Raw genomic sequence first — 24,599 nt, 5'->3', positions numbered from 1 at the left:
ACGCTGGGATTCAAACGTCAGCGGACAACTGCATACCATCCACAGTCCAATGGAATGCTAGAACGTTGTCACCGGACGCTGAAGGCAACCATTGGCGGTAGTACGAGCCGTACTGCCGCAAGTATTGCCTTTCCTTCTGCTTGGCCTCCGTACAGTTGTCCGCGAAGAGTTTGCGGGCATCCTTGCTGGCCTGGTGTACGGAGAGAACCTTCGACACCCTGGCGACCTGATCCTCGACAAGATGGACGCCTTGGAGAGAGCGAATTGTTGCGCCTACTACAAGAAACCGTGACCAAATTAAAGCCATCTCCGCCATCTCGTCACACGCAGCCGACGGTCCACACCTCTGTGAAACTTGAAGTTTATACCCACGTTCTGGTGAGGGCTGATGCCCTCCGGAAACCGACACCTCTAGGTTTCAGCTGGGGGCGGTGTAATTTGGCGTGGACATACCGGGTGCACTGGAAGAGGGCACAACCTGCCACGAAGATAATTTGAAAGAGCGGGACTACCTCACACGGAGCAATCATTGCCAATGACTTGCCACCTTCTAACGAGCAGAGAAAGTGCCCTCTTTCAGGCAAGTGTTGAATACGCTGAGCAGTAGGTCTGGTCGGTGTTAGAATACTAGTTTGTATACCTCTGCTGGAATACCATCGGGTCCTGGCGCCTTCTTGCTTTTCATAGAGAGGACTGCCTGTTTCTGCTGCTGCTGGAATACCATCGGGTCCTGGCACCTTCTTGGTTTTCAACTCTTTTATAGAGAAAAGTGGACAGTCCTCTGCGCTCTCTGCGCCGACATCATCATCCCATACGGGGTGCGCAGGGAATAGTGCCCTTAAAATTCGGTCCATCTGTTCGGCCTTAAATGAACTGGGTTTCCGCAGAGCCCCGATTTTTCGAATTACCAGTTTGTAACCTAGTCCCCACGGGTCCCCATTCACTTCGTCGACCAGATCTTGCCAGCAGCGAGCTTTGTTCTTGCTTATTGCGCTGCGGAGTCTCCCTTTGGCTGATTTATACTCCGTCATTATGGTACATACTCCCTTTCGGTCGCTTAGACGGTGTGTTAAGCGGCGGAGTCTGTTACACTCCTTCTGGAGTTCTGCGATTTCCACTGTCCACCAATACATAGAAGGTTTGCCACGTCCTGATGGATGGGCATGGAGGCTTCGCAGGTCTCAGATTGACCTGCCCAGAATTGCGCGATTTAAATATCTCAGTTCAACGCTTTCAGCCAATGGCGGACCACATCATGCAAATGCTTTACGCGATTGGGCAACCTAGATGAAGTGGCGCTTCACAACTAGGACTCTTTCTGATCCACGTATCAACAAACGTCTCAAGTCAAAAATTTGCTGTGGTGTTGTCCTCCCTGTCGCCCTCTATGGGCGTTTCGCGGTAATGGAGTCGAAGATGTTTTGTTGGAACAATGACGTAACATGTCATGATCACGTCCGAAATGAGGATATCCGCGATGAATATGGAGTTGCACCGGTTGTGAAAAACTTGCGAGAAAAGTGCCTACTATGGTATGGTCACATAATTGGCACTAGCGAAAATTTACTTGCCAAAATTGGTCTGAATATCAAAATCGATAGGAAAAGACGGGCCGAAACACGAGTGGTTTGATACGTTGGATGGTGATTTGAGAGCCTCGCGACTGCATTTAGATCAGGCGTTCGACAGGGCAAGATGGCGCAACCGATAAGAAGAGCCTACTTCGCTTCTGAGCCGGACAAAGACTGAAGGGGGCAATGGAAAAACCCTTAATATACATATATTTTATTAACCAGATTAAATCGTATATACATATTTTAACCTGACTATCGTAGCGGGGACATGTCTCTCTCCGGATTTCTCCCAGTTTCTAGCTCTTAGATACTTCACGGTGTGATTTCATATGGGAGTAAAGTCCTGCGAATTGAGCAAAATCCTTTCCGCACAGTTTGCATACATATTTTTTAACTTTCGAATGGAGATGTTTATGCTCCCTCAACGAATTAGATCGTGTGAATGTTTTACTGCAAATATTACAACTGTAATGGCGTTCCTTTGTGTGCACAAGTAGATGATTCTTTAATAATTGGTTGCTATAAAATGCTTTCTCACAGTGCTCGCATTTATAATTTTTGATATTCTTATGTCGACGAGCATGTGCAGTCAGCTTCCCTTGACATATGAACCTTTGGCCGCACTCTTCACATTGATAAGGCATTTCTTTGGTATGGGTACGTTCATGGGTGATCTTATCACTGCTTTTAACGAAATTTTTCCCGCAAAACTGGCACGCGTGATTGTAGATTTTCAAATGAATTCGTTCATGATTCGTAAGGTTCGTGGGATGTGAGAAAGCTTTTGGACAATGAGAGCACTTGAACGGTCGAACTCCTTCATGTGTGTTTTGATGCAGTGTCCTCATGTACCTAGTAGTGAACGTTTTCGGACACTGAAGGCATTTGTAACGGTATGGTAGTGGGTGGGCGGCCATATGGTTGCAAAATTTATCTATTTTACTAAACTGCTCATTACAATATCTGCAAGTAATTTTGGGAAACTCTGCGACTACCTCTAATTTGTTGCCGGAATCTGGATCAACTGTCTCCCGAAGCATGTCTGCATGTTTTGTGCGGATATGATCCCTTAAGGATTTAACGTATTTGTACGATCGACCGCATACTGGGCAGAAGAATGCATTTTTCATGGATTGTTGTGCAGTTGTATCAACATCATTGTCAGAACTATCAGTGTCGTCAGCTTGGAATTCGCTCCAGGGTGAGATACTTCTTGGATCTACAATCTTTACCTCTTCGATAGGATTTGTCCCCTTTTCGATTTCTATTTCAGCATCCTCCTTCACCGAATCAACTTCTTCGTCTCCCTTAAAAAGATAGGATATTTTGCACTTTATTTGAATACCAGCCCAAACTAGGGATTTACCTCAAGCTCTTCTATGTCCTGCATCGTCGAGTCATTGATATCCAGAGTTTCTATCTGCAGTGACTGTTCCTCAGGTTCTTCTAGAACATCTGTCGCAATATCTTCTGCATCCTTCAAATGATCCTTCAGGATATGCGTACCAAAAGCATGTAAATCAGTGAAGCAACTTGAACACATTGCACACGCCAGGATGAAATCTCCGTAGTAATCTAGCATGACTTCCCCACACTTAGTTTTAGTCTTGTGTATGGGACTATCTTGTTGTTTTTCCACTATCGGTTTGTTGTCAGTAAATGTCACATCCTCAAATACAAATTCCTCCTTCACTATAAACTCATGCTCCTCATCTTCACCTAATACTCTACTCAAACTCATTTCAACTTTCAGCTACCAGAGACTGGAAGAATCAACAAAAGTAGTAACAAAACAAGCCAAGATTATCAATCTATTTGACGTAGAATGTCAAGAAAGATAGAGCACAGTTTAGTTGAAAGATAACGGCAATAAAATGGCAAAACGCAAAATTATTTCCGTCAAAAACAAATGAAAAGCGCAAGTTCTGCGTTTCAGGTATTAAAGATTGTGCATATTTCTTTGCCAGCGAGAAGTGCAGCTTTGACGAACCCACAAGTTATAAACAACACACCAGTCGAACCTCCTTCTATTGAAGAGGTGAAAGCAGCCCTGCGCGACCAAAAAATGAACGAGACCTCGAGATTGGTGAATATCAATGTGGCTTCCGAAAAGGACCATCCAAATGTTCACGGTCAAACAACTACTGAAAAACTGGTATGAGTTCAATATCGATGTCCATCAGCATTTCGCGGACCTCCTTCAAGCGTATGATAGCATCAAACGAATGACCGAGCCGACGATAGCTAAGACTGAATCCCATGTAAAGGTATTTAGCGAGCCAACGCAATGCTTCGAAACGAACTATGAATTAAAGCCAGAAGATGGATTCGCCCTCATGCTTTTTAACCTACCCCTTGAATATGTTATCCGCAAACTGGAGTCCGGTATTACGGGGACATGGCTCTACAAATCTTCGCAAATAGTGTGATTCGCTGACGACATAAACATCATGACACGTTCAATTCCAGACGCCAAGGAAGTATTCCTATAACTAAATGAAGGATCACAAGAGGTCCTCCAAAGAATTAATGAAAAGAAAACAAAATTCATGAGCCAATCAAGAAGACAGACGTCAATACGACAAAACCTGACAATGGGCGACTTTAATTTTGAAGACGTGGAGAATTTTGTGTACCCAGGAGTAAACATAGCCAAGTATGGTAATGAAAAGGACGAAATTCAGCGACGAATAATGATGCCCAACAAATCATGCTACTCAGTCCTACGAATAATGAAAAGGGTGCACAGGAAAAATAAGCTCCCCGTAAGACCATAATACGACCTATGCCACTGTACGGCTCTGAAGCGTGGGCTCTGATACAAGCGGTGGAGAAGTTCATCAACACAATCGATCGTAGAGTTCTACGTCGAATACTTGGACCAGTAAAAGATGGAATTGACTGGCGAATTAGATACAATCAGGAGTTTGTATCAACTCTATAACGACCCAGCAGCACCGGTGGTGGTAAAACTACGAAAATTACAGTGGGCCGGTGACGTTAAACGGACCGATGATAGGCAAATACCTAACAGGGCATTCAAAGGTACACCCAAAGGACGCCGCCCAGTGAAAAAGCCACGTCAACGGAGGGAAGACCCAGTGGACGAGGCCAGTAAAATGCTGCTGAAATTTTAAAACTAGAGGAAGAAGGATTGAGATGCCTGAAAGAAGTCAATCCTAAAAGCGAAGTGCCGATTGGGCTTGTCGCGTCATTGAAGAAGAAGACAACCCTACTATAACATCCTCAGTAACAGTCGAATTTCAACCAAACTTGGTGATATCATGCTCTGTATTACTACGAAATTTGACGGCTCTAGAATAAGCTTAGGGTGGTGAGAGGGCCTCATGATTTTTTTTCACGTTGTTTAGTTGGTAGTTTCTGAGAATGAGTCCATGAAAGAAATGATCACACGAAATTAGTAATCCGCCCAGAAAAAATAGTCCCTACGCGAAGAAACTTCCTTTTATGCAGCTTGGAGCAAACATAATTGAGCTGTCCGGGCTTATCAAGGACAAGCACAACCTGCACCAAACTATCAGAAACAAAAAGCCTTTCCATCGAGGTGACTCAAGAGATATCCAACCATAGTGTCATCGATCTGCTACCAAGCAAACGGATGCTGGAGGAAGATAGGATTTCACTAGGGAATCAGTAGGCGAAGAAAGGCTGAGCAGCAACTAAAAGCACGGAGCGGAGGAAGCCCGTGCCCCAAGTGCGAGTGTCGCAATCTAGGCAAAGTCAAAGGGGAACGAAAATGATGGATGGATGGATGGTTAATAAAAAGAAGAAGAAGGAAGCAAAGGTGCGAATTTGACCAAAAGCATTTGTTACTTCCAGCAAGGACAATCTGCCATACAAGGAGATATCAGAAAAAGTCAAAGTTGAGCTCGACCCAGAAATGTGATTTCATGTTTAAGTTGAAAAAATCCAGCTTGGGCCAAACTGATGGCTTTCAAAATCTAATTAAGGACTCAGTTGAGGAGAATGTCACGGTAATTTCCAAAAGACATGAGATCCATGTCGGCTGCGAACATCCCGACCAATTGACAACCAGAGAAATCTGAATGGCGTTGAAAGACAATTTATGTTGGAAAAACTGAGGAAAACCCCGTTTTGAGATTGAGAAAAGTTCATAGTACTAACCAAAAACCCACAATGGGACTATCAGTAGAATCAGTTCGAATCCGATGTGTTGTCTGCCATCTGAGAAAGCAGAGCAGAGAGGTGCTTCAAAGGCTTCATGATTGCATACTTTGGGAAGCCATGCACTAACGGAATTCATCGTTCTAACCCAAGCAGAAAGTATAGCAAGAAAGATCGTGTTGCTAAGGAGTGTAAATGGGACCCCAATTGTGCGAAGGAAAGGGACGTGTTAAGCGGCATATTGCTGGGAGCGGTAAATGCCCGGAGTTTAGGAAGGCATTGACTGCAATGAAAAAATGAGATTTGTTCAAATCAACCTCAATCATTGCATACGAATCTGAGATTGCTACCATAAGTGAACCATATAGAAACCGCCATGGCGGTTTATTGGTCACAGATTCGATAGGTGGTGGTAAAACTACGAAAATTGCAGTGGGCCGGTCACGTTAAACAGATCGATGATGTGCACGAAACTAAATGTTGGGTACGTATGCTTCTGCTACGCCCTACTCAGTCTCACATTGTCTTAGTTTGAAGTCATATTAGGCAACCTTGTTCACGACGAAAGGTGAATAAGTCCTCGAATGGGGTAGCAAAGAGGATAATGTAAATGGCCGAAGTCTATTAGAGGCTTCTGGGCAGTTTGATATAGTTCTAGCTACCGAAGGTTCGGAAAGAGGGTTCTACCTCGATTGAAGAGCTGGTCTTAGTAAGTTCTCCACTGGTGCGTGGTAATCCTGAAACGTTAGCGAGGAATATACCAACCATGATTGTCAGGCAATTATTTTCAATCTATGAAGAGGGCCAGTTGGCAGGGAAATAGCATACACTAAGTTGAAACGTCTACAAAGCATTGGAACCTTCATAAAAGTATAGCTAGACCAACCTACTAAGACTAGCGGCCCCACGGAAAACGCTCTCCATGTGACACAATTCCTAGGAGATGTACATTTGTCAGTAGAAGACCCAACTACTGGTGGAATTGTGAACTGACTAGCTTTCGATCAGACTGCCACTGAGTCAGACAAATGGCTCTGATGGTCGGTAGGCAGGGTCGATCGGGTGCAACAGCAACATGCATAACAAGAAGCCCGAAAAATACTAAGTCATCTAGCGGATAAAGGGGAAATGTCTTAGGGAGTTCTGTTCGGAGGTGGATGTAAACCAGTGGGGAGCGCCCTAGGATTGTGATAAGACGAGTGATCACCTCCACAGATCACCTAGCCTATGCTCTTAGGGTTATTCCCTCAGTAAGAAAGTGGCGCTGACATTTTTTGGAGATCTCATAATGTGACGGCAATTTCTGCAGTAACCAACCAACCGCAAGAACAAACCTCTGGACCTGTCAGAATACACCTAGCTCCTATTTGATTCGTGCGATAAAAGCTTGTGTGAACTATGTGGTGTAATTCACATAATTTCCACCTTCAAATGCCTGGGATATGTCCAACGAGCAGCTTGTAGTCAAGTCCAAAAAATTGCAACGGCCTTGCAATTAAAGGTTAAAGACCCAAAAGTTGTGTCCGCTTGTAAGTTCTGCTGTGCTGAGGCTTAGAAATTTGTGAAATCCGAAAGTCTATTGTGTGTTTGAGTGGTCACAGAAGGAAGCTCATTCAGCAGTACGCCCTCAACAAACCCTCTATCTGCTGAGTTGTGTTTGAGTGCGATGATGCCCAGCGAATAGAAGAAATCCAAGAACCAATGTGCAAACTAAGGCAGGAAAAGCGCACCCGGGAAAAGTTAGCAACAGCATGGCGTGAAGTCAAGAAAGCTTATTCCGACTTTATGGTGAGCACCTTCTACACCGGGACCGGGAGTATTTAGTGTATTTCCGGGACAATAAGGTTGGACTGTAGCCAATCGTCTATGCCAGGACGAAGGAATTTATTAGAAAAGTTCATGCAACGGCAATTTTCGAGGTGTTTTGGAGGCGTTGGAAGAATCAGCAGGTCCAAGACCCCAACAGTTGAAGGACTAGGTCCAAGTAGAGGAGCTATATCACGGCCCTTCGTAGGAGCAGACTTGGAAACCTCAGGCTTGGATGTATTTAACAACGACAGTAGCGAGGCAACTATGAATACTCAAGAGGTACATAGCAGGTTATCAATAGCATTCGGAGGTGAATGGAGGCTCGCGATCCCGAGATTAGATATCGAAATTCCCCAGCATGAGATGGCGATGTGTATCCGTCCGGCCATAGCATGATCCCAGGATAGGGTTATTTAGGGGATTTGCCTTCGTGGGATCGAGAGTACCGGGTACATCAGCCAGTATGCACCACTAGTGTTTCTTGTATCCCATAAACACTCTTCTTTTGTATTTCTAGATAAAATGTTCTCTGGGAGTACTTCCCAAGATGCCCGTACGTTTCCCTTATTGTTCTCTGCTAAGTGCTCCTGGGGCTACCCACCTGTCGGACAGTTTGGGAGAGTGGGTTCCACCGCATAGTGTAGCCAGAAATGCAATTATCACCTCTTCTTAATGAGTGACTTCCACCTTTCATTCAGTGCAGTGTATTGACCAAGTTTTTCGTTTGAAATACTATCCGGCCAGGGTACTCCGATGATACAGATTTTGATAAAGTGCATTAAAATGGTCCCAGATGTGCCATGTTTACTCCTTCCCAGAATATAGGTCATTCACGTAGTCCTTTATTTCATTTCATTGTTATTTTACCTCCATTTGATTGAAGTGAAACAGCACAAAGACGAACACAAACATTCATTACAAATCGGTATTTCAATTAGGGGTAGTGAAATCGGGAGGCATCGTGACTAATGACACAAAAATTATGTTTCGCGGTACTTTGCCAAGCCGATCGATTCTCCTTATCACAGTACAAAACTCATCTGAAAATTTTAGCGAAGCGCCATATAATTTTAAGGCAGCAATTACCGATGATGAACAACAGGGCTTCATTTTGTTAATTTACTTTAATAATTTTGTCCACCTACTTGTATTTCACGTTGATTACTAACATTTATATTATACTGTGCTAATCACGTTTATTTTATTTTCTTTTTATTTTAGGTTGATTGGGGATAACACCAATTTTTTTTTTGTGCATCATCTTTTTTAAACTCCGCCTCAACAGGAAACAGGATTTCTATACCAGGCACAGGTGAGTGTTTATTTTCATTTCTATATCTTTTTGTGTTCAACGCCATGACTTTTATTCGGAGACATACTCATCCATCCATTCAAAAATTGGCATTGTCTTGATATGCCGAAGAGGAAAATGTTTTGAAATTGGCTATTGTTACCTTATGAACTAGCGATATCAGGCGATGTATACTTATGTTCCACTATGTTTTCCATTTCATTCGCGTTTTGATTGTCCTTATTACTTTTACCCTTTCAATCAACCTACAACTTAATAACTGTTTGGCCCTCCTTTGTTTTCAACTACTGCTTGATATCTGTGAGGCATTGATTCGATCAGCCGGATACATCGGCCCTATGGAATATTCCGCCAACCTTCTTCTATAACACGGTAGAATTCAGCAACGTTGGTCATTTTTTTTTCACTTTTACAATTTTGTCAACAAAGACTGGCCCATGCTTTTCTGGGGGGTAGGTGAGCGCGTTTACGCACAGTGTTGGACTCCCACAACGGTGCGCCGTCGAACTGCCAACTAAACACCTCCCTGGCTTTAGAGAACTATCTTGGCACCATTTGTCACATTACTTCAGGATAGCGCGCTCTCTCGCCTTAGAGAGCTTTCAAGTCAAGGAAGGAAAATGTCAATTTAAGGAACACTCTATCAGCCGATCCCCCACCGGTCAAGCCCTATCTTATTTGCAACAAGAAGAACCCGAACGTAAATCGCAAAACCACCCTCTCTGTCAGCGCTCCTCAGCATGTCTCAGGTAATGTTGTCTGGAGAGAGCTCTCCTGTGTCTCTTCAGGTTGTTGACGAATCCCATCCCACCAAGGTATGATCGGCGTCAACCACAACCACATTGCAGAATACATAGACAAGACTAAAACCTCCATGCCCACTTAAAAGCTGGATAAGGAAATAGTCTCAACATGCTTTCTGCACTTGGGCAAGGCGTTTACGATATTCTTCCTTGACAAGAGCATCAGCTCACAGCTTCGCGCCGTAGAGAAGAACGGACTACGCTGCACTCATGTAAGACCCTCAATGTTTGTTATTACCCAACTTAACGCCAAAATTCCAACTGCAACCTTGCCCCTATTGTTTTCATTTGCCAAAAAAATCTTATCTTTACGTCGAACGTTAATCCAAGGTAGTACTTACCATTAATTATTTCCTTATGTATCCCTTTTTCGGGTCCGAAGATAATCAGCTCCTTTCCCTATGCGTCATGGCTCGCGATTACCTGAAATGCGCTTCAACTCACCCACACGACTTTCCGAGACGCTCAGGCTCGTCCTCTACTACTCCACGCCAAGTGCCCTTGGGGCGACCCACTCGGCGGCCATCTTAGTAGTAGTAGAGTAGATTCCTCTGCATGGAATTGTCGCCTCTCCTATCCATTGCCACTTTCGTCCTCCTATCATATCGCACACGGGTGCCGAACCTGTGCACCGACCAAATAGCGTCAGGCCAGCGTACTCCTTGGTTTTGTTGGTATTTATTTTCGGTTCAACTCTTCTTACCTCTCTTTCCAAATTCCGAGCCATTTGGCCAAGGTCCATGATCCGATGAGAGAGCAAACAGATGTCATCAGCGTAATCGAAGTGTTTGATGGAAGAAGTCATTTTCCATTGAATTCCTTACCGTCCTCCGGACAGGGAAGCACGAGAAACGTCGATAACAAGAAGAAATAATATCGGTGACAGGATGCAACCCCGGCGGATTCTGCTTTGGACCTCAAAACATTTTGTCCAATAGTAGCTATTAGTTTCTTCAGAATGCCCCTCCTACGTAAAGCACTTCAGATGCCCTCTCTGTTCACACTGTCGAAAGTTTTCTCCAAATTGATGAAAAGCAGGTGCAGCGAAGATCTATATTCTGCGCACTGTTCCAAAACGACCTGTAGGATGTTGATGCAGGAGGACCCGGAGCCGAAAGCAGCCTACACTCTCTCGATCAAACTTACAGATCTTCTTTGATTTGTTCCAGGATTATTTTACCCCTTCAATTGTCACACTCAAAACGTGTACCTTTTTTGGAATCTTAACGAACACTCTCTTGCCCCACTCTCTGAAAAAGATCTCGGATTCCCAAGATTGCCGTAAGAGTGGAAGCACCATATCTACAGTAACTGCAGATGCAGCGATAAATAACTCTAACGCTTCACTCCATTTGAGTGCATTGAAAGCGGAAATGATTTCTCTTGTACTTGGAGGAACAGTCCATACCCGAATGTTACAATGACCAGTCATTTCATCCACAAGAGGAAGACCCTCACCGAATGCAATACGGTTAAAAACCATGAACAAATGAAGAAATTGAAAGAACTTTTCAGTTGTTCATCATCGTGAGTGGGAAGTTGACCGCTGACGTCTTTTCCAGGACCATCGAAAGATTTGTGACCACGTGTAAGTTTTTTCGTGATGCAGTATACCGCTCTGAAATCACTCCCATCTGCAGCATCTTCCACTTCCCTGACCAGCCCAATTCTCTTTTGTCACGGCATATATTACGCTGAATTTCTCGGAATTTCGTTCGGTATAGGAGTTCGAGCCGGTCACGTCCGCCATAACTCACAGCCGCCAGCAAATCTTTCAGCCCTTTCCGTTCATCGATCCGCTTCCGCGACTCTGCAGTTAACCAGATCTTGACGCCCCTTCGGGACGTGGCCGACAACCTATGCAGCACTCGAGAAAAAAAAAATCGTTTTTTCTTTCTCGATAGTGGCACAATGCTCATCGATATTTTCAGCCGCGTTATTCAGTAGATATATCGCTCGATCCGCAAGATTACTGTTGCGGTCGCCAAGATCGTGCTCCCCATCATATGCCCGAGCAAGGTGTTGGGAGATCCCACCTTAGCATTCAGGTCAGGCGTGTGCGCACATTCCAGAATCGTAGTCCGTTTTCGACAGCCAAACGTCGTCAGCACCAAAATGTGCAGGTTGCTAACCCACAAATTTCTAACCTTTTTAGTCGCCTCTTACCACAAGCAGGGAAGGGTTTGAGTGTATTCTTAAACCTCAACTATCTGGGTGTTACTTGCTCCTCAGAATTAGCGCAGTCAGCAGCATCAATATTTCTTCAGAGTCAACATCTGTACCTGCTTTCGGTCGCCCTACTTGGGAAGGCAAAGGTGACATAGCGTCTGCTAAGTTTGCCTCTGCCCTAGCAAACGAAACTGTCAGCAAACATTTTTAATTTCTTATTGTCTCAGCCCATAATATCCGAATGAGATGACGCAGATATGAGTTGATGAAATCATGAAACTTTTAGGTAGTGGTCAATTTCCATGTTCTGGCTGAGAGAACATTGGCGAGGAGTACCTTCAATTTAATGTTGGTGGCTGAGACAGGTATACGTCAAAGGACATTTTTCGTCGAACATCTTCTCACGAGTAGAGAGCCATCTGACCAAAGCCCTTGACTCGGTAAGGGAGCAAGCAGATCTTATCAGGATAGTCGTAGTGTTTGAGGGAAGCTAATTATCCCCCATTGAATCCCTTCAAACTTTTCGATATCAAGATACAACGCTGTTAGAATCTGCTTTAGATTTCAAATTCCTCTGAGATTTTACCACGATGTAGCACGTGACATTTACGACATCAAATGCCGCCATTTTCTCCGGATTGTAGGTACACTGTTAGTTCACACTGTCGAAATCTTCCTTAAAATCGATCAAGAGCAAGTGAAATAGTGTACTAAACTCCGAACTGGTCGGTGTAGTCGATCTTCGTAGTTGACGATGACCAGGTTTACTGAAATATGTTGAAAGCAAAAATGAGAGATATTTTCCAAAAAAATTCGGTATATTTTCCAATTATACAACGATATAGTCCTAGCATTGAAGCTTTAGTTGGGATAACGTTTTGTTCGTATCCTTTTTTTAAAAAAATCAGAACGTTTTCACCCGAATTAGCCTGGATTAGCTTCCTCATCGTGTGACTTCATATGCGAATAAAGTTTCTCAAATTTCACGAAATTCTTTCCGCACACCTTGCATGTGTATTTTTCAATTTTTGAATGGATGAGTTTATGCCGTCTCAACGATCCTTTCCGGGTGAATGTTTGGGCGCAGATATTACAGCCAAAAGGACGTTCCGTCGTATGAACAACGACATGACTTTTAAGCAATTTCAGACTGAGAAATGCTTTGTCGCATTGGTCACATTTGTAGTTTTTGATATTCTTATGACTACGAATATGCTCGGTAAGTCCTCCTTGTGAAACAAACCGTTTACCACATTCTTGACATTGGGAGGGTCGTTCTTTGGTATGGGTACGTTCGTGGACCCGTTTATCGCTGTTTTTAACGAAAGGTTTATCACAGAAGTTGCATTTAAACTTGTATATTTTCAAATGGATTCGTGCAAGGTGGGTTTTAAGATTTGTTGGATTTGCGAAAGCCTTGGGACAGTGAGGACACTTGAACGGTCGTACACCCTCATGTGTGTAAATGTGCATTTTCCGCGTGAGTATCGTACTGAATGTTTTTGGACAATAAGGACAAATGTAGCGACAATCTACGGTATGGGTAGTCATATGCTCGCGAAATTGATCTAAGTCACTAAACTGCTCATTGCAATATACACAAGTCATTTTGTTCGGTGTCTTGAGGGATATTTCTAATGAAGATTTCTTGTTACGCTTCCGTTCCCTTTTGTCCTGTATCATGTCTGGATGTTCTCTGTTAAGATGCCGTCTGAAGGTCGCTTTGCTTTTGTATATTCGACCACATACTGTGCAGCCAAATTTATTTTGTAATGGTCCTTTTGCAATGGTATCTATATCAGCTTCGCCTACTTGGGGTTGGTTCCAGTGTGAAATACTTCTTGGATCTACAATTTTTAGTCCTTCCTCGAGATTCATCTCCTTTTTCATATCTGTCTCGCAATCAACCCTCGCTGGATAATCTTCTTCGTCACCCTAAAACAAACAAGGCATGTTTCAATTTGAAGACCACCCAAAACTAGGGATTGACATACATAAACATTTGCTGTGTCCTGTAGGGTCGAGTCACTGATATTATCAGTTTCCAATGATTGTGATTCTTCATCAGGCTCTTCTTTAGGGACGATATTCCCGATATCTCCCGGAAGATTCAAATGGACTTTCTGTATATGCGTACCAAAAGTATGAAAATCAGTGAAGCTACTCCTCCTACACAATGCACACACTAGGATGAATTCACTGGGGTAATTTAGCATGATTTCCCCGCATTTAGTTTTTGTTTTATGTACGAAACTATCCTTGGGGTTTTCCGATATGGGTTGACAGTCAATAAAAGGTACGTCCTCAATTACAAATTCCTCTTTCACTATAAACTCATGTTGGGATTCCTCTGGTATCCCACTTGGATCCATTGTAACTTTCAGGTTTCAGAGGGTAGAAGAACTAGCAAAGTAAACACAACAAACCAAGATTGTCAATTTATTTGATCTAGAATGGAAAGACAGATAAGGCATAGTCTAGTTAAAAGATAACCTCAATAAAGTAGCAAAACGGAGATTCAGTTTCATCAAAGGAGAGGAAGATTTAGACGGCTGGACTCAGGTGTTACTATAACTTGGGGATGAAAAAGGTGCCAAGTAATATGATATAAAGAAACAAACGTTAAGTGGTGGTAAGCTATCTTTTGCTACTCTTGAAATCTATTGGACTTATCAAAAGTGAAATAATTGCTTCATGCAACATGATTTTAGGCTCATCTTTCAAAACCGACGTCAATTAGACGGGCGCTATCACTATATCAACTACTGCTAACAACTAAGCGATTTAAATATCTCGGATCAATGCTATCATCGAACGGTGAATATTTAGATAAAGTGACCTTCAACAACTGGCTTTCTTTGCTACCGACGCATCAGCGAACGTCTCAAATCCAAAATCTATTGTATTGTCGTCCCTACTGGCATCCTTTAAGATTCGGAGTGCTCGCCGACTATCAGAGGCCATGAATGCTGCCTCGCCATAATGGAGACGAAAATCTTGTGTTGTTCCAGTGGTGATTCAAACGAAATTTGAAATTATTGTTCATTTATTAAGAAAAAATACAATAATAATAAAAAAGCAAAACAACATAAGATACGGTGCAGGACTCTTTTCCTTAATTCTTTTCAGTCTTCGTTCCTCCCGGGTGTTGTTTGTCTTTGTGGGGATTTTCTCTTCGTCCTAACCTGGATAGGACGGAAGTAGATCTCTCAATAATTGCCGTGGCAGTACCGGTACCACTATTTTGGCGTAAAAAGCCAGCGGCATATTTCTGGCAGCTCAAAGCACTATTCGCTTTCGCCAGCTTCACAACGGACGCAACACGATTCAAGCATGCGCCTGTTAGGCTGGATGAGGAGACATTGAGTTTGTTTTCAACGTATTCGAGGACTCCTCCTACAAAAGTAGTAAGTGATACATCTAAACTTAATCACTTACTGACAGAGTATACACTCAAAATGAAGTAGTTGAGTGATAAAGGCACACAAACCATCCTGGCGTGCAGCGATTTGGAGGTCCTGGACATGTTGGTCGTCACCGTAGACAAAATCCATAAGGTCCACGCGTGACCCGTGGTTGGCAGGGTTTCTCGTGTCACATGAAGCCAGGCGGCTCAGCTGCAACACGCCATGGCAGCGTTAACAATCACCATTTCTAAATTGACAGAAGTGAGATTAGTTCACAATCTAGATCCGCCTCCTCAACAGGGCGATCAGGTAGCAAATCGTCGGAGCATGCTGGGACAATCGTAGGTTCGCCGAAAAGACCACAAAATGATTTACCAGGAGACGGCTATCTGAAATGAAGCACGACCTGCACCTACGTCCCGTAATCATTAAAACTCGCTTGGCAAAGTCCTCATCGACCCGCACGTATGGCTACAGGCAGGCATACATGAAGCTAGGACTCCGACGGGCGTTTCCTTAGCACTAATTATCGCGAATATAAATATTCCCATCTTAGGCGCTGACTTTCTCTGTCACTAGGGATTGCTATTGGATCTACACAACAGATCCCTCGTTGAAGCCACAACTTCCCTTAAGGTCATGAAGAACAATCTCATCTTGCATGTCCAATACTTTTTCTATCACTTTGGAAGACGTTGCCCGGCCACGTATTCACGCACCTCTTCAAAATATCGCATACATCACTACTGAGCGTAATCTAATCGAACCCGTTAGGCATGATGTTCAGCATCACATAAACACTATTAGCTCCGCTATCTTCTCTAAGGTGTATCCATTACCGCCACAGGGGGGCGCAGTTGCGCAGGGGCAAGGTATCGCTAGACATCCAGACAGCTGTTGGTCTTCGCATCTTCATATAGTCCCTAAGCCCAATGACGATTACAGATGTGGAAATGCCCAGATGACTCCGCCTCTTCGATCCCCAAAACTCTATCGCAGACGGTCGTATTTTCTCAACCTTGGACTTAGTCAAGGCATATCATCAAATCCCTGAATACATTCCGAATGCGACAATATGCACACTTTTCGGACTCTTCGAGTTCACTAGGGTGATTTTTGAACTGTGTTATGAGGCACAAACCTTTCAAAAATTCATCAACTCTATGCTATGAAACCTTCATTTCTGTTTCGTTTATTTGAGTGATGTTCTGGTTGCGTCTTCCTCTGGTTTAGTGCTCAACGTTGAGAAATGCAAACTCTTCCAATCGCAGGTGAGATTCCTCGGCCACTTGATTACCCCTGACAGCATCCAGCCGGACACAGTCAAAGTGCCATCGATTTCAAACTTCTCGCTTCCGAAAACAGTTAAGGATTTGAAAAGGTTCTTGGATGTGTTAAACTTCTACCGTTGTTTCTTGCTTAAGGCCGCCCACGTCATTGGACCGAAGACCAAAGACTCGCGCCTGCCCTTCACCAAAAGGTGAATCAAATTTGCCCGCATATGAGTCTCTTTTTCAAACGGTTGAACTCCGCAGTACAGTACAGTGCATAAGATCGTGAGTATCAGCCCTGTACCACGCAATTAAATACTTGCGGCATTTCCTTGAAGACAGCCACAGTGTTCACGGATCATAAGCTGCACACTTTGCTTGGAAATAGAAGCCCAACAAAGCGTCTCCTAGCCAATTTCAGCATCTGAGCTTTATCAGCTAATTCACTTCCCCGACGTTCAATACCTGGTCTGGGAAAGTCAACGTAGTTGCTGATTCTTTTTCACGTGTTGCAGAGATTAAGATCCCCATCGTAGCAGTATCGTTGAATTGAAGGCAATCGCGAAAGCGCAGAAGGACGATGCATTTCTTCAGAGCATCAGAACCAATTCCAAATAGATATTTAGGGAGTTTTCTATCTTTGGCGACACAACACCCAGACCTCTGTCGAGAGTGGTTTCACGCTTCGAGGTTCCGACAGTTATAATCATTAATCAGGGAATGCAATCTAATTCCTTCCTTTTCTTGGAGCTAGGCAGACTGCTCGGCTTCAAACACTATCGGACAAACGGCGTACTACCCGCAGTCCAATGGGGTGTTTGAAGGATAACAGAAGATACTGAATACCGCAATAATGGACTAAGACGATGCCTCCTGGGCGCAAGTTCTTCCACTCGTTTTAATTGGTCTCCAGGCAGCAATTGCGAAGAAGCTCCGCGAATTTCACGTTCTCCATCCGGTGCATGAAATTAGTTCGGGCGTTGACACCACAGGAGTGTTGCCTCTATTCAAGGATGTAGTGCGAAAATTAAAGCCGCCACTATTCACCAACCACGTGAAAAACGTGGCCAACGTTCCCAGGGATCTCGACTCTTGTACGCATGTCCTAAGTAAGATGGACACCTCTCGGAGGCGGCCCTTCGAAGTCCTGGAGTGAGGTTCACATCATTTTAGCCTCGATGTTTGGGGCACGATCAAGAAGGTCTCCCTGGCTCGACTAAAGCCTTTCTTTCGGAAGGAAGCGCAGCCAGAAAGAGGGGCGTACAACGCGTCCATTTTGACTTGCGGCAGATGAGCTGAAGGGGGGAGCGATGGGACTGGTTCTCTCTGAAACCCCCTTTGGATTCCGCTAAGGATAGTGTATTGTGTCGGAGCGAGCAACGGGAGGAAAAGTGATGTCTTCGATGGTATAGACATGGCATTCGCGTTGACGAGAATTCACTTGCTAAGATTGACGTGTTTTTTGATGAGCATTCGAGAGGAATTTGTAACTAATGTCTGAAATGTGATCGAAAAACAGTTACAAATCAAATAAAATTATTGGTACGCAAGGGAGGTCCACCAAATTGTCTTCAAATAACATCTAGCCCCAACGTGGATTGAGATGGAACCCTGAAGGCTTTACTCCAGGCATCGGTACTTGATTTGTTTTTTGTGCATGGGTGCTGTCGATATGCATTCGATTTTCAACTTGCACGTTGCCAGAGACAGTCCTCTTTATGAAAAACAAAAAGGCGCCAGGATCCGATGGTATTCCCACATCGGCCAGACCTAAGAGGACATTTTCCCTTTTCGTTGGAAGGTGGCGAGGCTTGTGCTGACCAGGAAAGGGAAAGGCGACCCTGAGTTGACCAATTTGTATTGTTGACATTGCCGGGAAAGTGTTCGAAAGTAGACTTGCTGAAGCGATACGTGCTACCGGAGACTTATCCCCTTCGCAGAGAGCTGCTGGACACACTGTCGAACAGGCGCAAGGCAAACTCGGCATATTGATGCGACGGATAAGCAGTTGGATGACTACTCATGATTTCAACCTTACACTGGAAAAAACTAAAGAGAATTCCGACCCTGCGTCCCATATCGATTGGCGAGACGATAATCGAGTCAAAACGGTAAAGTACCTTGGACTGACTATTGACCTTTTTGGAGTAAATCAAAGTTGCAGCGAAGGAGGCTACAGCTCGATTTTTGGCCTTAAATCGGCTGATAGCAAATATTGGGGTCTCCACGTCTAGCAGACGATGTCACCTAATGAGCTTAATGCAGTCTGCCCTTCTCTACTGCGCAGAGGTGTGGGTTGATGCTCTTGGCAAGCAGGGTGGCGTCTGCGTACCGCACTGTCTCTGAACCGGTCGTGATGGTGATCGCAGGAATGATCCTCGTTGCCCTTCTTGCTAAGGAGTGTAAAGCTCTATACAAGTGCATGGGCGGTGGTTGCTCGTGAAGAACGGCAACGCATCCAAGATGAGTGGCAACTCTTTTGGCAAAATGAAACTAGAAGTTGGACTGCGAGACTCATTGGCAACTTAGGTGCTTAAATGGGCATGGAGGTTTTCGGTCTTACCTGTATAAGATTGGAAAGGCACGATCTCCTGATTGACTGTAAAGGAGTTGGGGACGACGCCCATTACACTTATTTTTCTTGTCGAAGGTGTGATGGGATTCGTCAGCAGCCCTAATTAAATAGACAACATTGTTGAGGAGATGCATTATGTTCGGGTTCTTCTCGTTGCAAAGAAAATAGTGCTCCACCGGTGGAGGGGCTGGATAGCAGTGGTTCCTTGAATTCTCCCCGGCGGTGAAAAAAATTCCTTGATTTCCGCAAGGCGGGAGAGTTCGGGGGCTAACCCGAAGTAATGTGACAATCGGTTCCAGGCTAGGTCTCTGACGATGGAGAGGTGTTCAGTTGGTAGTCCGAAAACGTACCCCGTTGCGGGAGTCTACAACAACAAAAAATGATTGCTTTACGCTTGGTGGCTACTGGGACTGGCTAGCCCACTTTGGGGATGCCCTTTGGCACGTCTGGTGTGGGTTGAGGTGAAGAAGGTAGTATATCGTCCATGGACCCGGATGCCGGAGAGGTTCTCAGAACTTTCTGTGGAAGAACAAAGTTTTACGGCTCCTACGGGCCGCGAGTAACTACAGCCACTCCGATTTCTTAATTGGAGTAAAAGTTTATCTTGGATAGGGTAGGTAGGTATCAGTGGCCGCTCCGAGGAGCCGAATTAGCGCTTTGGTGCGCCGTTTTGGTGCCACAAATTCCTAAGATCGTCACTGCTGTTATGGGAGCAGGGAAGCAGAGTCCAGCCGGCTCGGATACCTTGGATAATGCCTTAGAATTCGTTTTCTGTCGTGATCCATCAATGGTTTCGGCAGTTGAAAGTCGTCATTATAGAGAAATAGAGAGAGCTCACCTGGAATACGGCACTCCTAAATCACCAGAAATGCGGAGCCACTATCGGAAATTACTTAAAACTTCGCTGATGAAAACTACCTTTGAATTTGTAGTGTATATTTTAAAAAACTTCATTAGCCAACTTAAATCCTATTTCGATACCCTCTTCCAACAATTATGTCGAGGATACATTTATGGTACTATAGCGTAAATTTGCACTTATCAGTCAGTGTCTACACAATCACAGAAAGGTTATCACTTCCATCCAGTCCTCTAGTCCTTAACCACATCCCCATGTGATTTCATATGAGAATAAAGTCCTGCAGCTTGAGCAAAATCCTTTCCACATGCCTTGCATATATATTTCTTTACTTTTGAATGGAGGAGTTTATGCTGTCTCAGTGATGCATCCCTTGTGAATGTTTGCCCGCAAATATTACAGCCGAAAGGACGATCCGACGAATGCATGGCAGCGTGATTTTTCAGCAACTGCGACGTGAGGAATGCCTTGTCGCAAATCTCACATTTGTAGTTTCTGATATTCTTATGACGACGAATGTGCTCGGTGAGTCTAACTTGCGATCTAAATCGATTACCACATTCCTCACATTGGAAGGGTCGTTCGTTTGTGTGAACACGTTCGTGTATCCTTTTATCGCTGCTTTTAACGAAAGGTTTGCTGCAGAAGTTGCATTTGTACTTGTATATTTTCAGATGGATTCGTACATGAGTCCCAAGATTAGTTGGATCTGAAAAAGTTTTTGGACAATGTGGACATTTGAAAGGACGCACACCTTCATGGGTGTACATATGCACCCTCCTGTGATATTTAGTGCGGAAAGTTTTTGAACAATGAGGACATATAAAACGGTTGTCTCCTGTATGAGAGCCGATGTGTTCACGAAATTCTTTGTGATCGGTGAAGATTTTATCGCAATATTTACATATCAATTCTTGAGGAACGGGAATGGCAATACCTTTGGTTGTTACCCCGGACGTTTTTACTATGACATTCTCTGTAATATCTCCGTGTATTTTTATAATGTGGTCACGGAATCCTTTAGCATCTTTATAAGATCGAGCGCATATTGTACAAAAAGGATTAGTTTCCTCTGGTTCAGATATCTCTATCTTTTTTTTCCTCCCGCGCTTCCTGGTTATTGGGTGGTCTATTTGTACTTCTTCAATATTAGCTATCGGTTTGCTATTATCCTCCTCGTAGTCCTAGAATTTGAATAAAATAGTTAAGAGCTCCAAAGCAGTTGAAATTTACTAACGCGATAGGTCTCATCCATACAAACGACATCGTCAGTCTCCAATGGTACTGGTGATTCCTCGTCAGACTTCTCCTTTGAAATCAGTTCATTGTCATCTTCCAAAGGATAGTCTTTTACGGAATTCAAATGGTTTTCGTGTATATGTTCTCCAAATGCTAATAAGTCCGGGTAACAGCTCTCACAGTGTGAACACACCAGAGTGAAGCTTCCTTGCAATCCTATCATTATCTCACCGCACTTGGTATGTGGTCCTTGTTCGAGTTCATCTTGATCCGTAGTATTCCGGTCGTTGTCGCTTAGGTGTGTCTCTTCAAACTCGAACTCTTCTTCCACATCAAAACCTTCCAACGTTTCTATTATTAAACTCTCCGAAGCCATCCTGCACCGAATGTTTGATTATTTTGGGGGCTATCTGTCAGCCCCGGCTGATATGCTCTCAGACCATTGGCACGGCATATTTTAGTTAACAACATAATATGGTAAACAGAAGCATGACCGGTATATGATTTTATTCCGGGCTGAAGACATCGCTATCGAGTCTTATGATGGAAACCACATTAGGAGGTTTTCAGAATCGATAGATCGTTAGCCTAACTATCCCAGAATATGCTGCAGAAATTCCAATGCGAAATTCGTGGTCCTTTAGATTTCATAGGGGTAACAGTGAGCGATTATCGGATACAGGCTTAGAGTCCACCGCCCAGATTGATTGGTCTTAACATTGCAATGTATATCCAGTGTGGGTCTGGATAGCTGAGTATTTAGAGCACGAGGCTGTCATACGGAAGGACGCGTTTCAACTCTCACTGGTAACAGTGGGATTTGCATCGTGGTTTGACGTCGGATACCATTTGACTCAGATGTCAATGAGTACCTGAGTCAAATCAGGGTAATAACTTCGGGCGAGCACAGTGCTGACAACTTTGCCTCCTAGAGGGTACTGTAATCCTGTAGTGTATCGTTACGGTCTTGAATGAAGTGCTCTAACACACTTCAAGGCCCTGATCCAATTCGATTGTTGCGATAACGATTATTATTATTACGCCGTCAGTACATTTCTGTACCTCGGCCAGCCTCGGAACTATTTTGCCCGGTTGATCATTTTTCAGAGATCTGTTCTCATTCTGGCTACGTTCTTGTTCCACTCGTTTATCAAAGTTCATGACGGGCGCTGGCATCTCTTCCGAGAAGAAGCGGTAACGCCTTCCTCTCACGTAACTTCACCAGTCTAGCGACTAATTCCGGTGGGATCTGGATGTCGTCTCTTGGAAAGTAGCCCGACGCTGCGACCGCCTCCCCAGTTCTCCCCGTGGCTTTCAGTGAAACTTGGGCAACCACAAGGTCTCTAATCAGGAACTCTGAAAAACATACATATTTTAAATAACATTTAAGATTGATGCAAGCTGTTGGTCTTTCGTACGAAGTGTCCCAAACGACCTGCATATCTACTCTTTGCATACCACAACTTTGTCCCCGGTACACCCTAGGTTCCTGAGAAAGTATTATTCCAATGTTGCTGTTGGAGATTTCCCTTGCAAACACTGCAAATGCAGTTTTTCCATCGTGGAGGTTTACCTGGGCTAGCTTAGTGTTGGCAATTCGCTCCGTTAGTGTTTGGAGCCATTCTCCACTGTCGGAGTATCAACCTCTTTCTCCGACATGACGCTTTCCTTTATTTCACTGTCCACCTTGGGCCCTAGAAAATCTAGGTCAAAGGTTGTCTAACATCTCCTCCTCATGGGGCAGGTCTACTTCCCTGCTTGATACGGTCCTTTCAGCCTCTATGACCTCAGAAATTCCGTCGAGGAATTGGGAAGGTTTTCCTCCCTCTGCACATGTACAGGTATCTTGCCAAACCTATGTGTGTGTGTATCTTGGGGGAGAAGCTACAGCTTCTGAGCCCTCAGGCCGTGTGGGCCCATTGTACTCGCTACTCCCGTGTAACAGAATATTCCGGATTCGTTAACGTATCGCAAAATTTCCGTTAACGGATGTGATGCTACCCGTCGCAACTGGAGAACATCGGCACCAAAGATCTGATGCATCCATAGGCGAGGCATTCACATAGGAAATCCTCCGTGGATTCCGCTTCCTCATTACAGGAGGGACACGTATCATCTTGAGTAATTCCTAATCTGAACATATGTCCAGCTAGTGAATTATAGCCTGCAAGTCCTCCTGCTTTTTGACAGGATAAACTTTGCGGTACGCATGTTCGGTTCTGGCAGGAAAAGTTTGGTGTATCGAGCAGCATTTAGGCTCTGCCACCTGTCATTGTGGGAAGTTTCTTCCCAGTTTTGAAAACAGACTTAGCCAATTCTACTGATACTCCAATTGTTGATTCCGGTCCCGGCATAGGGGAGATTGACCCCTCTTTCGCTAAAGCAAAGTTCATAGAGTTCATAGGGTGATACTCCAATTGCTGGTTCCGGTCCCAGAATAGAGGAGATGGACCCCTCTTTCGCTAAAGCATCCTAGATTTCATTTTCCTCTACGCCACAGTGACCAGGTACCCAGACTAGTTCCACCGTATTGAATCTAGAGATAGAGTTCAAACGGTTTCTGCATTCCTGTGCGATTTTCGAAGTGATCAAAGGACTAGTCAACGCCCCCAATGCAGCTTGGCTATCACTGTAGATTGTGATGCGTCTGCCCTTCAACCGCTCGTCAATCACTCAGTTTGCCGCCCTTAGGATCGCATAAACTTCGGCTTGAAAAACCGTTGCATATTGTCCCAAAGGAAAAGCCCACTTCTCGTCTTTATTAGAGAGGAAGCCTCTAGCTCCTGAACCCTCTTCTGTTTTTGAGCCATCGTTGTAGAAGACTTCCGTATATTCCGCCACGCATTCCTCTGAGATTTCCCAGTTCTCTCTACACTTCAGGGTAACTTCATATCTTCTACCAAGCAGATGTATGGAGACACGAGAAGCGGAAGGCATTGTAAGAACTGAATTCAGTACTCCCAATAACTCTTCCAATGCTCTGTGCCCCCTACATCCGTTGTTTCCCCATAGATCTATTCGAATTAGTCTATGAGCTACTCTCATAGAAGTGCTTCGAATAAATATAGCCAGGGTCTGCAAATTGAGTAGTGCATTCAGAGCTGCGCCGGATGTGGTGCTCATGGCACCAGTGATACCCAGACACGCAGTTCTTTGCAGCGCGGCTCGTTTACGGTGAAAACCTTTTTCTCTCACCTTAACCCACCACACTACGGATTCATATACGAACATCGGCCTAATTACCGCATGAGGCCTGAGTTCCCATGTCGAGGCAAAGATTTTATTTCACTTCTTCAGAGAGTTGAAGGGTAATACCCCTCATCTCAGGGAGGCAAAATCCGTCCAGTTTTCTCCTTTTGTGAATAATACCATTGTGATTTTATTTAGATTAACTGAAAGACCATGTCTGAGGCACTAACTGTCTACCAAATCAAC

At 44.2% G+C, this 24,599-nt stretch overlaps 3 protein-coding genes across 3 annotated transcripts in view; 1 reads left to right on the top strand and 2 right to left on the bottom strand.

Moving 5' to 3' along the window:
* LOC119654601 overlaps positions 1–24,599 on the top strand; it is a 338,686-nt gene that overhangs the window by 44,943 nt on the left and 269,144 nt on the right. Inside the window, exon 2 of the mRNA XM_038060072.1 lies at positions 8,751–8,841. The gene's annotated coding sequence lies outside the window, so the exon portion shown is untranslated. The remainder of the gene's footprint in view (positions 1–8,750; positions 8,842–24,599) is intronic.
* LOC119656282 (zinc finger protein 271-like) lies at positions 1,803–14,440 on the bottom strand. The gene is made up of 5 exons (XM_038062710.1): positions 13,808–14,440; positions 12,743–13,748; positions 12,525–12,580; positions 2,941–3,327; positions 1,803–2,881 (listed from the first exon to the last, which is right to left on the bottom strand). The coding sequence occupies exons 1-5, from the start codon at positions 14,183–14,185 to the stop codon at positions 1,871–1,873; spliced, it is 2,838 nt and encodes a 945-aa protein (XP_037918638.1). The 5' UTR covers positions 14,186–14,440; the 3' UTR covers positions 1,803–1,870.
* Positions 19,996–21,593, bottom strand: LOC119654605 (zinc finger protein 260-like). Its single transcript, XM_038060076.1, has 2 exons — positions 21,163–21,593; positions 19,996–21,109 (listed from the first exon to the last, which is right to left on the bottom strand). The coding sequence occupies exons 1-2, from the start codon at positions 21,538–21,540 to the stop codon at positions 20,159–20,161; spliced, it is 1,329 nt and encodes a 442-aa protein (XP_037916004.1). The 5' UTR covers positions 21,541–21,593; the 3' UTR covers positions 19,996–20,158.

The sequence above is a fragment of the Hermetia illucens genome, chromosome 4 (assembly GCF_905115235.1).
Source record: "Hermetia illucens chromosome 4, iHerIll2.2.curated.20191125, whole genome shotgun sequence".
In the NCBI taxonomy this organism is placed as follows: Eukaryota; Metazoa; Arthropoda; class Insecta; order Diptera; family Stratiomyidae; genus Hermetia; species Hermetia illucens.
The sequence above is the reverse complement of the archived record's forward strand: the minus strand, read 5'-3'. Positions and strand labels throughout refer to the sequence as shown.

Bases quoted from the DNA above. Each gene is read 5' to 3' on its own strand.
- LOC119656282 (XM_038062710.1), bottom strand. From the start codon at position 14,185: ATGGATCCAAGTGGGATACCAGAGGAATCCCAACATGAGTTTATAGTG. The intron at 13,749-13,807 runs GTATGTCAATCC...TGTTTGTTTTAG, and splicing joins AGGACACAGCAAATGTTTAT to GGTGACGAAGAAGATTATCC. The intron at 3,328-12,524 runs GTACACTATTTC...AGTCTCTGGTAG, and splicing joins ACCGACCAGTTCGGAGTTTA to CTGAAAGTTGAAATGAGTTT.
- LOC119654605 (XM_038060076.1), bottom strand. From the start codon at position 21,540: ATGGCTTCGGAGAGTTTAATAATAGAAACGTTGGAAGGTTTTGATGTG. The intron at 21,110-21,162 runs GTTAGTAAATTT...TTCAAATTCTAG, and splicing joins GTATGGATGAGACCTATCGC to GACTACGAGGAGGATAATAG.